The 13,737-nt window shown below is 38.8% G+C and overlaps 1 protein-coding gene across 1 annotated transcript in view; it reads left to right on the plus strand.

The window, feature by feature from the left end:
• The window catches only part of LOC137880578 (dedicator of cytokinesis protein 3-like), an 80,871-nt gene that overhangs the window by 51,675 nt on the left and 15,459 nt on the right, over window positions 1–13,737 (plus strand). Inside the window, exon 4 of the mRNA XM_068721991.1 lies at window positions 6,027–6,082. Coding sequence (XP_068578092.1) covers window positions 6,027–6,082 — 56 coding nt within the window. The remainder of the gene's footprint in view (window positions 1–6,026; window positions 6,083–13,737) is intronic.

Below are 13,737 nucleotides of genomic sequence, written 5' to 3' on the forward strand. Positions count from 1 at the left end.
AAGAAGGAAGACAGGAAGGAAGGAAGGAAGGAAGGAAAAAGATGAAGCAACGCTGCATTTAGATGGTGTGATGAGAATGAAACTAAAGACTTGTAATTACTGAAACAGAGGAGCACAGAGGAGCACAGAGAGATGTAATAGTTCTTCTGCAACACTTTGACTGTTGTAGTTCTTCTGCAGCACTTTAACTGTTGTAGTTCTTCTGCAGCACTTTAACGGTTGTAGTTCTTCTGCAGCACTTTAACGGTTGTAGTTCTTCTGCAGCACTTTAACTGTTGTAGTTCTTCTGCAGCACTTTAACGGTTGTAGTTCTTCTGCAGCAGTTTAACGGTTGTAGTTATTCTGCAGCACTTTAACGGTTGTAGTTCTTCTGCAGCAGTTTAACGGTTGTAGTTCTTCTGTAGAACTTTAACGGTTGTAGTTCTTCTGCAGCACTTTAACTGTTGTAGTTCTTCTGCAGCAGATTAACGATTGTAGTTCTTCTGCAGCAGTTTAACGGTTGTAGTTCTTCTGCAGCATGTTAACTGTTGTAGTTCTTCTGCAGCAGTTTAACGGTTGTAGTTTTTCTGCAGCAGTTTAACGGTTGTCGTTCTTCTGCGGCACTTTAACGGTTGTAGTTCTTCTGCAGCATTTTAACGGTTGTAGTTCTTCTGCAGCACTTTAATGGTTGTAGTTCTTCTGCAGCACTTTAACAGTTGTAGTTCTTCTGTAGAATTTTAACGGTTGTAGTTCTTCTGCAGCACTTTAACGGTTGTAGTTCTTCTGCAGCAGTTTAACGGTTGTAGTTCTTCTTTAGAACTTTAACGGTTGTAGTTCTTCTGCAGCACTTTAACTGTTGTAGTTCTTCTGCAGCAGATTAACGGTTGTCGTTCTTCTGCAGCAGTTTAACGGTTGTAGTTCTTCTGCAGCATGTTAACTGTTGTAGTTCTTCTGCAGCAGTTTAACGGTTGTAGTTTTTTCTGCAGCAGTTTAACGGTTGTAGTTGTTCTGCGGCACTTTAACGGTTGTTGTTCTTCTGCGGCATTTTAACGGTTGTAGTTCTTCTGCAGCAGTTTAACGGTTGTAGTTCTTCTGCAGCACTTTAACGGTTGTAGTTCTTCTGTAGAATTTTAACGGTTGTAGTTCTTCTGCAGCACGTTAACTGTTGTAGTTCTTCTGCAGCAGATTAACGGTTGTAGTTCTTCTGCAGCAGTTTAACGGTTGTAGTTCTTCTGCAGCACTTTAACGGTTGTAGTTGTTCTGCAGCATGTTAACTGTTGTAGTTCTTCTGCAGCAGTTTAACGGTTGTAGTTTTTCTGCAGCACTTTAACGGTTGTCGTTCTTCTGCGGCACTTTAATGGTTGTAGTTCTTCTGCGGCATTTTAACGGTTGTAGTTCTTCTGCAGCACTTTAACGGTTGTAGTTCTTCTGCAGCACTTTAACTGTCCGACGTGTGTTGATAAGAGATGAGCTGGTCTGATGGTGTGATGGAGGTCAGGAGGTCCAGATGGTGAGCTGAAGAAGAAGAAGAACTTAAGCTCCATTCAATCCGCTCATGTTCTCAAACCTCTTTGTGTTTGATGGCTGCTCCGCTCAGCTGACTTAGATAAGAGCTCATAAGTGCTTTAAGCTCCATATTTAGAGTGTTTTTAATATGATATGGCTTTATTCTAAGTTGATAAGAGCAGCGTGGACCTGATGACCTGCTGAACTAACGGTGTTGATGCCTCACTTCTGACGCTCACTGTTAGATTAAACACTCTCACATCCAGCATGTGGAGACTTAAAACGTCGAGTTCATTTGAAGAACCATGGGTTCTTAAACCAGTGTGACATATTAACACTGTGACTAGTCTGGCATATTTGAATATTTCACTCTTCAGATCTGTTTGACTGGTTCACGTGTGACAGATTGAATGTGTCAGGTCATAAAGCAGTTTAGAGGTGTTCATGTATCAGGTTCTTTTAGTTTAAAACAAGCCAGAGAGACGACAAATCAGCTTCTCTTTTCTCACTGGTCAGCTTTGAGTTAACACCATTCAATATTTAAAACTATGTTTTTACAAATTCTTCTCATATTGATTTTATCTTTATTATTATTATGTTCCCTTGAGTTCATCCTTTTAGAAGCTTTAATTTAAACGTTTTCTAACAATCTGATATTGATTTAGGGGAATTATTGACTTTTTATGATTTAAAGATCTTAATGTTTGATGGGGTTTTTTTCCCCTGATGAGAATAAAAGATGTTTGTTCTCTAAAGACATCAGGTCAACATGTGACGAGCTCATATCAGCAGTTCATTCTTCTAATTTAAGTGTGAAATCTGAATCCTTGAGGTGTGTGTGTGACTCAGTGATGTGAACAGAACCGATACCAGAACCACTTCAGACTCCATGAAGAGACACACGATGAATAAAATACAGAGAATCACGTCACACTTTAGAGACAATGTCGCTGATCTCTGTGTCTTCATCTACAACACTCACACACACACACACACACACACACACACACACACACACACACACACACTCTGCACTACACACTACACACACTACACATAACACAACACACACTACACACAATACACACTACATGACATAGTAAAAGGATAAATCATAAATAATTCTCGTTATCTTGTTGTCTCCTCGTTCCTCTCTCATCTCCTTGTTCCTCTTTCCTTGCCTCCTTGTCCCTCTCTCGTTGTCTCCTTGTTGTCTCCTCCTTCCTCTCTTGTTGTCTCCTTGTTCTTCTCACATTGTCTCCTCCTTCCTCTTTTGTCTCTTCCTCCTTATCATGTTGTCTCCTTGTTCTTCTCACGTTGTCTCCTCCTTCCTCTCTTGTTGTCTTTATTATTCTTCCTCTCTTTCTGTAACCAGTTGACCTTTATAAGTGAACTGCTGCTTCAACACCATCAGATAAATTAAGAACAACACAACACTGCTGACCTCCTGCCCAACACACACACACACACACACACACACACACACACACACACACACACACACACACACACACACACACACACACACACACACACACAGAGGTAGCATCAGAGCCTGAGGTGTTCTGGATGCACTGACCTGTTAACAAGCACCCTTTGTCCCAGCAGACAGGAACAAGATGTGTGTGTGTGTGTGTGTGTGTGTGTGTGTGTGTGTGTGTGTGTGTGTGTGTGGGTCACACTTGCTGCTCCACATCTGACGTCTTTCATCACAGCAACATTGTTTAATCTGAGCTTAAAATGTTGCAGACACAGTTCAGCTCTGTTCATTTTAATATTTATTAACATTTCAGCAGCAAAAGTTCTTCCCATAAATCATTAACAGCATCGACACAACGTGAGAAAGAGACACATTATGAATTAAAACAGTCATTAACGAGTCGAGAATAGAGAATAAAAATAGAATAAGAGGTAGAACATTGATGAATTAAAGTTAAAGTTCAGTAAAAGACTCAGCTGCTCTTTGTGTTCAGTGCTAATGCTAGCACATGTTAGCATCATACCTGCAGAACATCAGTGTGCTGGTATTACCGTTGTGAGCCTGTTATGGCGGCGTTAGCATTTAGCTCACAGCTGATCATCTCCTCCTCATCCTCAACGTAACCAGCACAGTATTCCCCTCTGACATGTAGTGAAGTGAATAATGTAGAAGTACCTCAAAGCTCTACCTAAGTACAGTAGAAGTACTTAGTTCTGTTCGTCTCATCAAAGTTTAAACATGTTTCATATGTTAACATGAACATCAGAACCCTGTGTGTGTGTGTGTGTGTGGGGACGGGGAGACAGGTGAAGGAGGCGGAGCCAAAGCCTCTGACCCTCTGCTGTCAAATGCATGGTTGACCACAGTCAGTCCTCTTCCCCTCCTGTCTGTCTCTCTCCTCTTCTAAAAAAACATCCTGACGTTAATAACGGAGGGAAAGAGCTCCCCAGTGGTTTTATTATGGGATGTTTGACCCTAAAAGCAGCAGAATACGACTCTGTCGACGGGAGGGTTGTGATGCATGACGGAGCAGACGAGCTTTCTGTCCTAACCGCCAACAGGCCCAGCTGCAGATAGGACATTCACACACACACACACACACACACACACACACACACACACACACACACACACACACACACATACACACACACACACAGCTTCTGGGAGTAACAGACTATGTATCAGGGTTCAGGTGTAGACCAGCAGACAACCTCTGGTTCTTTAAAGTTCTTCAAAGCTTCATGAGTTAAACCTGCATTCTCTCTAGTGTCCATCAGGGGGCGACTCCTCTGGTTGTATAGAAGTCTAGTCTAAAATGACTCTACTTCTCTCTTGATTTATTCCCTCAGTAAACATTGTAAACATGAGTTTATGGTCTCAATCTCTAGTTCAAGTCTTCTTCAATACAGCATGATGTTCATTTAGTACATGATGGTCCATTTAGAGTCAAACAGACCATAAAGCAGGGGATGATTTAGGGGCGGGGCTACACAGTGATTGACAGGTCTCTTACCAGAGACGTATACAGCGTCTCTACGTCGCTCCTCCTCAGTCCATATATGGTCACTTCCTGTTCACTGGTTGATAAAGAAACAAAGATGGCGACGGACAAATCAACGTCAGATGGTAGACGATAGGATATACGGGTAATGACTGTGATATTTAGACATGTTAATAAAACACATATGATTATGTCATGTAAATAATTCAGAGCCTCTTAAATCATTTTATATCTACAGTTATAGTGATTTTGTATTAATTTGCTGTAGATATTTTGATGTTTGTTGAAGTCTTCTGGTGATGATAGTCATGTAGTAAAATCTGATATCTTTACCAGCATGCAACCAAACCAGCTCAAACGTGACTGGTCGATACTACTGAATATGTTACGAACACACTAGAAGACATCAGAGTACACAAGGATGTCTTCCTACATAAAACATACAAATGAACTCGCTAACGTCAAGTCCTGAAATAGATGCTGCTCTTCTTCTGCTCCCTGAATCATGTCGTAGAATATGAATGACTTCTCTCTGACGGCTGCAGCACCAACTACTCTTTTTATCTTTTAATCGTCTTCTACGCTCACAGTTTTCAATAAAGAAATAGGAGCTAGTTAGCGTTAGCTGTTAGCTGTTAGCAGCTGGTGGGTAGCACGGTCCTGCTTAGCTAAATAACGGAGCTAACCGCTAACGCTAACGGAGGTTGCATTGGGATTACATTGTGTCTTCATGATGTGTTTACATGTAATCTCGTTAAATGTAGTTTTATGGAGAGAAACTTGAATAAATCCAGATGTTTTCACAATAATATGAAACTATTATATTATATTAGAGATGAATTATGACTTGTTGTCACCTTTTAACTTCTGATTTCATAGACAAAAGGTATTTGTGAGTATCTACTGTATCTACTGCATCTACTATCTGTCATGTGAGGGTTTATATGAAGTGGTAATGTGGAGCATCTTCTATTGTACCCTTCACAGAAGCTCTCATGAATTATTGATCAGTTCACAGCAGCTGGTCTTCACTCTGCAGGTCTTCAGGTTGAGGTTCTTTACATTGATTTAAATATATATTAGATAATCTTCAGTAACTCTCTCAGCAGCACAGCTCCGTGGAGGTCAACAGGTCGTTCACTGGGACTGAAATACATCTTCACAAATATAAAACAGATTGTTATCATGATGATTTATTTCAGATTTAAAAACATGTCTTTAGCTCTCCGGCATGTGGCTGAAATAAAAGAAACGCATCCGTCCATTTACTTCCTCTTGTTGTTGTGCTGGCATCAGGAGAAGAGGCAGAAAGGGTTGATTATGCAATGCATTATGGGAAGTGGACATTAACAGACAAATTGAGCCGTTGGTTTGTCTCTGACAGTAAAGATGTGTCTCACTGTACTGAAACTAATTCATGTAAATCATCATTATAGCTGATTAACACATGGTTTGATGTCTCTGTCTCTCTCTCTGTCTCTCTCTCTCTCTCTCTCTCTCTCTCTCTCTCTCTCTCTCTCTCTCTCTCTCTCTCTCTCTCTCTCTCTCTCTCTCCAGGGAGTTTTTCCATCTAGCTACATCCATCTGAAGAAAGCCGTCGTCACCAACAGAGGGTGAGTTTACCGACCTCTTAACTGTAGAAGCACACCTTCTATGGTCTAAAGTTATTGTCTCATAAAGAATAACTTCAGTGCAGAACTTTATGTGAAGCATAAGTTGAACAAAAGACAAAGATCCTGATCAGGAACACTCCTTTCAGCCCCAGAGACCGGCGGGTTGAATTCCTCTAAAGAGGACAAAATATGTCTATGTGAGCTCAGGGATATTTACTGTCCTATTTACGAGGACATAAGGGACGTCCTGAAGTGACAGAAGGTCGACTTCATCTTTTAAGACTTTAGGAAGTTAAAGAAGAGAGACGTTGGTCCACATTAAACCAAGTCAGCAGAATGTAATGAGTGAATAAGTCAGCTGAGTACTGACGGAGTCGGTCTTAAACGGCACTAATGAACTCAACCATCTCTCACAGTTGTAGTTCTAAACTACTTGGTTTTGTTTCTCTTCTATTAAAAAGTTAACTTTGACTTTCTGTTTCACACGGGATTCAAACAGCGGTTTCCACCCCGACATCCTCACAACACAGACTCTGATTAGAGATGTGACGTCAAAAACAAACAGAATCCAGGAGAAATACATTTCCCTGGAAACATAATTAAAGGAGGTCATTTTTAGGAGACTGGGCTTCTATCACAGTCAGAGGTCATGACCCGTTTGTGTTCTGGGGCAGAGCAGAGGCTCAAGAGCAGACACAGGAGACGAAGTGAGGTAGAAGGCAAGCTCTTGTACTAGGCACCAAGCAGTCAAACACAGGAAGTCAATCCGTAAAGGCAAACAAATCCGACAGGGAACAGGCAAAAATCCAAAAACAGAGAACAAGGCAAAGTCACAAACCATAGAAACTAACACGAGATAATACTGCTGAGGGTGATGAACACACGGGGTAGAACAAAGGCAATCTGGCACCAGAACAGGGAACGCAGGGGAGTATGTGTGGGAGTATATATGTGTGGGAGTATACACTGTAAAATGTAATTGATGACCTTACTTAAAAAAATAAGTGACCGTAACTTATTTCTGCTTAATTAGCTGACTATACTTAAAGAAACTTGGTAAAGAACACTTTCTGGTGAGTAAAGTTATGAAACTTATCAGCTCAAGTAACCTTTAATATAATAAAATCAGTAAGGTGGAAGCATCCGCAAAGTCCGGAGAAACACGAGACCGAACTCGGCCGCACTCGGTGACTACACATGCGCAGTTCACCACTTGACCACTGAAGACGTTCTTTTCTTGAGGCGTAATGGCGGTTGCTCGAAGCGGGAGGAAAGCGCTGCTTTGTCAAGTTATTTGAAGGTAAGTTTCAGCTACATAATGCAATAAAATATCACTGGCTATCTTTTTAGCAAACCTAGTCGGCCTTGTACCTGTTAATTAGGGGTTGGAGGTTAACATTATGTCTTCGATTTTGAAAGCTAGCGAACGTGAAAGCTAACCTAGCTAACGCTAGCCCGTGCTAAACCCCGCTACAATAAGTGCAAATTTAACAACCACTTGAGTTTCGGGAGACACAGCGTACTTTTTAGCGGGTGCAAGGGCAATTGTGTCGATCTTTCAGGGCCACTCTTGAATTCAGCAAGCATGTCTTTTCTTTTCTTTTTTAAGTCCGTGGCTCCGACAACCGTCAACTGCGCAGTAAAATGGGACTGTTAGAGAAGCAACCTTATCGGGAAACGAGTCAAAATGTTACATCTGCTTATCCGTTTACCAATTTGGAAGTAATGTATAGTGCACTTAACATATTATGTCACGTTTCATTTATTTCTCTTGATGTTACCGAAGCATATTTTAAAAGGCAGACCGGACGGTGGCGGTTATATTAATAACCGTGGCTGTCTGACTCGCATGCATTAAAAATACCGCATTACGGGAGGTACAGAACATTATTGTTAGTGAATGACGATGAAATGTAACGTTCAGTTAAAATGAATGAGGAATAATTCTACAACAACCATATGATGGCGGACCTCTCGGCCACAGAGAGTGACACTGTGTCGCAACAGCAAGCGTTACGTTGCGTTTTTAACGTTAAAATAACGTCTTATATTGTGATATTTACTGGAAATGATGTACAATATAACTATTAGCAAGTTCATTAGCAAGTGGTAAACTTTCAGCTTACCACTTGTGGATGGGCAATTGAGTCTTTACAATCAAACAAAAACCTATGAATAATAGAGAAAAAAAACACACTATATATATATATCTATATATATATATATCTCTCTCATGGCTAGCAAAGACAAGTATTTGTGATTTAAGTTTTAAAATCTTGAAATCTTCTATTAAACTGATGGCTAGTTAGCTATATACATGCAACTTGACTGATTTATTTGCAGTTTGACTGATTGCTTTTGTTGTTTCTTTTGTAGGCTTTCCAGAAACCTGGCAATGAATTGGAAGTGTAAGTACTGCTTGTTTTCGTCCAAAAGGAGGGCTCAACTTTTCAAACACTACCGCTTAAAACATGGAAGCTACGCCAGATTGACCCCAATTCCATGCCTCCACACAGATTGTTTGTGTTCATTCAAGTCATTTAATGCCCTCAAAGTGCATTTAACAAGAATTCACTCCCGTGACGTTCATGATGGGCAGATGAGTGGAGCTGAAGAAATCCCAGTGATATTTCATTGTCCTCTTTGCAATTTTGCTCTGATATCCAAGAATATGGACTCAACGTTTGCCTTGAGAAGAAAGGAGTTGGTGAACTTGGAGCCTCCAGTAAAAGACACAGTTGAAAGGTGGCCAGCACTCTTTACGGAGAGTCAGGTAAATCAAAATTGTTCACGTTCAAGTTTTTAGTTAAAATGTATTTTAATTATTTGTCATGTATAATGATGTCACAGAATTAGCTTTACTGTCATACTACTGAAAAAGTAGTCCTAAAAAAATATGATTTTATGAATTGATCATTGCAAAATATGACCATCTTAATTTGTCCGACTCTGTCCTTTAGATTCTGGCAGAGTTCTGTTGCTTATCAAGCAAAAACCCGCAAGCAGAATTCTTCAAAGAACTTGACAAATACACTCCTCGCTTCCTTGAGATTTTCAAGTCCAAGGGGGGAAGTGTCGGCCACAAACTTCAGGAATATATGCAACAAGTCACACCAGGGGTAGGTTTCTCAAGCAAAGTAAAAAAAAATGTATGTGGTGACCAAAGTAGTGGCACCACATTGTGTCTGCAGAGCTGTCAATTGATTGTACTTTTGTGTTTTAAATTATTTTTACAGAGTATGTTACTGGGAAGCGAACCGCAGTCCTCCGTGGCCTTCCTGTCATCCATGGAGATGAGAACACAGACTTCTTCAAGATCTGCTTTGTAAGTAGTCTTTTGTCAAAATTATTTAATTCCACACCACAGGATGCCCAATCTATCTAATGCGTTCATTCTGTTCATCTTTTGGTATTAGTTACTTCTCTTCCACTCAGCCTGAATCAGTGCTGCTATACTTTCATTTTTGATGCACTGATCACCTATCCCTGGTTAGGACCCTTTTAGTAGTATCTACCGTCTTTCCAGTTGGTTGTAGTTCTTGCCCAATGCAAGGTATTTGCAACCAATCAGTGAATTAAATGATCAATCAATAAATGCAGTATTTACTCACTCTGCAGGGATTATCTAATAATATCTGAATCTAGCTTCCTGTCAGTTACTGTGTCTCTTCAATGCTCTGATTGGTTGATTTTGTGGAGCCTTGTTTTGCTGTAAGGCACAAATATAATCAGTGTGTTCTACTATAGAAATGCAAACTGGCATTTGACATGCAATTGTGGTTTTAATGCTGCTATTGTTGTTAGGACTGCGATGACGCTCCAGACATGTCCCACACCTCCATGGGGATCCTGACAGTGATTGCCGAAGACAGTGTGGCCTCTCCTCACTCACTACACCTGGAGTCTACAGCTACTGCAGTCGTTTTGGAAGGAACAGTGGTGATGGATGACCGTGACAATCTTCTGCATGCCATGTGCCTACTCTTCGGACTTATTTACGCCCTGAATTTGGAGTACCCTCAACAACTCAGGTACACCTTTGAGTTTATTCAAAGAGTGCTTCTCTCACTTGGACAGAAATCCCTAAAACCTAAAATACAGTCACTCAAAAATCTACTGATGCAGTGAGTTCACGATGTGAATGGTGACATGCTGGCTCAGGCCTGAGACCTTTACCCTTCCATCTCCAATGAAACGCTTTACTTATATGGAAATGTTTTTTTGGTCATTTAGTCCAGTTGACTATTGACTTTGTTTATCTGTTGTTTCTGTACCTGTAGTCAAAAGAGAGCAATTCACGATTTTTCATCGGTAGTGATGAAAGGCATTTTGATTTTATAAAAGTTGAGGAAGTTCATGTCAAGTAAAGGTAAAGGTATGCTATTTTTCTTTAGTAATTTGATAGCTTGGTTTGCAGAAGTTCAGTTCATTCTACTATTTGAATACAAAAAACTGAAAAAAAGCCCAAAAGAAATGTATTGTTTATGTGAGAAACTTGTAAAAAAAAAAAAAAATTCCCTTTTTCAAAAGCTGCAGTTAATAACTACTTTGCGATATATGCTTAAACTGTCACTATATCCTGACAGACGATCTGTAAAAAAAGTCAGGATCCTCTACCTCCTTTTAGTGCTCCAAATGGCATTTGCAAGATTCCACCACACCCAAAGTAGAACAACCAATCAGAGCTGAGGATTCTCTAATGCAAGATTGTGGTCCTGCATTGGCTATTTCTCACCTCGGACACCTAATTTAGTGTACTGTTAAGCTGTAAAATTAGAAAGTTAACTCTGGCCTGTTTTCCCAACTGTCAACCTACCTACTAATGGCAGCCAGGTAACAAACATAATCTCAAAACAGTACACTGACGCACGTTTCTGAAAACATTTGAGGTGAGAAATAAAGAAAGTAACAGAATATTGATTCATATTTGGTAAACTGTCTAGTTTTACAGTTAAATTGGAATGCACAAGTAGTAATTGACAGCTGTGTGAGACTCATCGACTTAGTTGTTTTTCTGTGGGCGTGGTGGAATCTTGCAACTGCAGGAGCACTGAAAGGAAGCAAGGGAATCTGGTCTCTTCCTTTAATGTCAGGATATAGTGACAGTTTGAGCAAATATGATTAAAAAGTTGTTTTTGTAAACTGCTGCTTTAAACTGTTACACAAGACTAACAAAACTGTGTTAATCAGAGTGAACTATAGTCTGCATTCCAAAATTTCAATTTTTTACATTATAAGGGCGACTATGATCTGTTGTTCTATTTCAGAACTTAATCTGGCAACATGTCCAGCATTTTTGTTTGCATTTAGTTTTAGATTAAGAAACTGTTTGATGATAAAAACTCAAAGACGTTTGTTTTTCGTAAAAATAAACTCTGTCTTCCATTTATATACTGTTCTCTGTCTTTTGTTTCAGCAACTTAGAGTTTGTAGTTCAGTTTACTTGAGAATTTTAAGGCAATCGGTTTCCTGATAATTTCCTAGTAATGTGAATGCTTGGACTTGTAAGGATAACTTGTTCTTCTTAGTACTGCTGACTTAGTATAACTCAGATCTTTAAGTTGTCTGAATTGACAATTTATAGTCAACCTAATTAATGTTTTTGAGTTACCTTTACACAGATAGTTAAGTTGTCTGAATTCACTATTTATAGTTAACATAATTAATAATTTTGAGTTGACTATACTACACTTTACTGCAATGACATGAGTTGCATTAACTCAGTTATTTTAAGCTTTAACAACTTAAAATTAATGAGCTACTTTACTTAGAAATTTTAAGGCAATCGGTTTCCTGACTTTTTTTAAGTAAAGTCAACTTATTACATTTTACAGTGTATATGTTTGGGAGTATATATGTGTGGGGTTGGCAGGGGAGTATATATGTGTGGGAGTATATATGTTTGGGAGTATATACGTGTAGAGTTGACAGGGGAGTATATATGTGTAGGGTTGACAGGGGAGTATATATATATATATATATATATATATACAACTAAACTACTTAATTAGGTTCAAACAACTAAACTACTTAGTTAGGTTCAGACAACTAAACTACTTAGTTAGGTTTAGACAATTAAACTACTTAGTTAGGTTCAGACAACTAAACTACTTAGTTAGGTTTAGACAACTAAACTACTTAGTTAGGTTCAGACAACTAAACTACTTAATTAGGTTCAGACAACTAAACTACTTAGTTAGGTTCAGACAACTAAACTACTTAATTAGGTTTAGACAACTAAACTACTTAGGTTTAGACAATTAAACTACTTAGTTAGGTTCAGACAACTAAACTACTTAGTTAGGTTCAGACAACTAAACTACTTCGTTAGGTTTAGACAATTAAACTACTTAGTTAGGTTTAGACAACTAAACTACTTAGTTAGGTTCAGACAACTAAACTACTTAGTTAGGTTTAGACAATTAAACTACTTAGTTAGGTTCAGACAACTAAACTACTTAGTTAGGTTCAGACAACTAAACTACTTAATTAGGTTTAGACAACTAAACTACTTAGTTAGGTTTAGACAATTAAACTACTTAGTTAGGTTTAGACAACTAAACTACTTAGTTAGGTTCAGACAACTAAACTACTTAATTAGGTTTAGACAACTAAACTACTTAGTTAGGTTTAGACAATTAAACTACTTAGTTAGGTTTAGACAACTAAACTACTTAGTTAGGTTTAGACAATTAAACTACTTAGTTAGGTTTAGGAACAGATGGTGGTTTGGGTTGAAATAAATACAGAAGTACGCAAGTTACATGACAAACAAATCAAAGTTGACTCCTTGTCGTTATACTTCCTTGTTGGTGTATTACATGGATAACATATGAAATCATTTATGATATTTACATATTCTGGTGCATTGTCTCCGTGATGACGCCACAGTTTAGTCTTCTTTATCTTCTTCTTCATCTTCTTCGTCTTCTTCTTGTAGCTGAAGCTGTTTAAAAACTAATTTGATGAGTATTTTTCTGTTGCGATCAGTTGTTTTTCTCTCTAAATAAAGGATGAACCTCCTCGTTTCTCATTCTCTTCCAACTTCAAGAGTACATATTTTAATACATTTACATAATGATTGGAAACTGCAGATTAATCAGAGTTACGGAGCGTGTCTCCATTTGCATAAGAGTTTTTTAATTAGAGGCACGGAGAGTAAATTAATTGGATTTAGTGAATCCTTCACTGTTTCAAGCAGACCTGCAGGGCAGAGAGGAGTTAGTGTTGTAGTGCTGCATCATGACGAGAAATATGTAAGTGTGTGTGTGTGTGTGTGTGTGTGTGTGTGTGTGTGTGTGTGTGTGTGTGTGTGTGTGTGTGTTTGCTGCACTTCACTGCTATAAAATCAGACAGGAAGTCGAGCTCAATCTAAGATGATTATATTACAGAATAAAAGAAGCCACTTTCATCAACATGAATAATTTAGAGGTTTTAGTCACATTTCTGTAAAGAGCCCAAACATTTCTCTGGAAACATAACCGACGATGCAGCTTCACTTTATGGAAACATGATTTTTAGGAGACCAGACTGCTTAAAAGAGGAAAGTCATGACTTGTTATGACGTCACATCTCATTTTTAATGCGTTTTCCTACAAAAGTCTGCAACTCATGTCAATTTTCACTTCTTACATGAACACAGTCTTTTCAAAATA

This window comes from Cebidichthys violaceus, unplaced genomic scaffold (genome assembly GCF_023349555.1).
Source record: "Cebidichthys violaceus isolate CVI_PGR_0920_01 unplaced genomic scaffold, fCebVio1.0.p SCAF_29, whole genome shotgun sequence".
NCBI lineage: Eukaryota > Metazoa > Chordata > Actinopteri > Perciformes > Stichaeidae > Cebidichthys > Cebidichthys violaceus.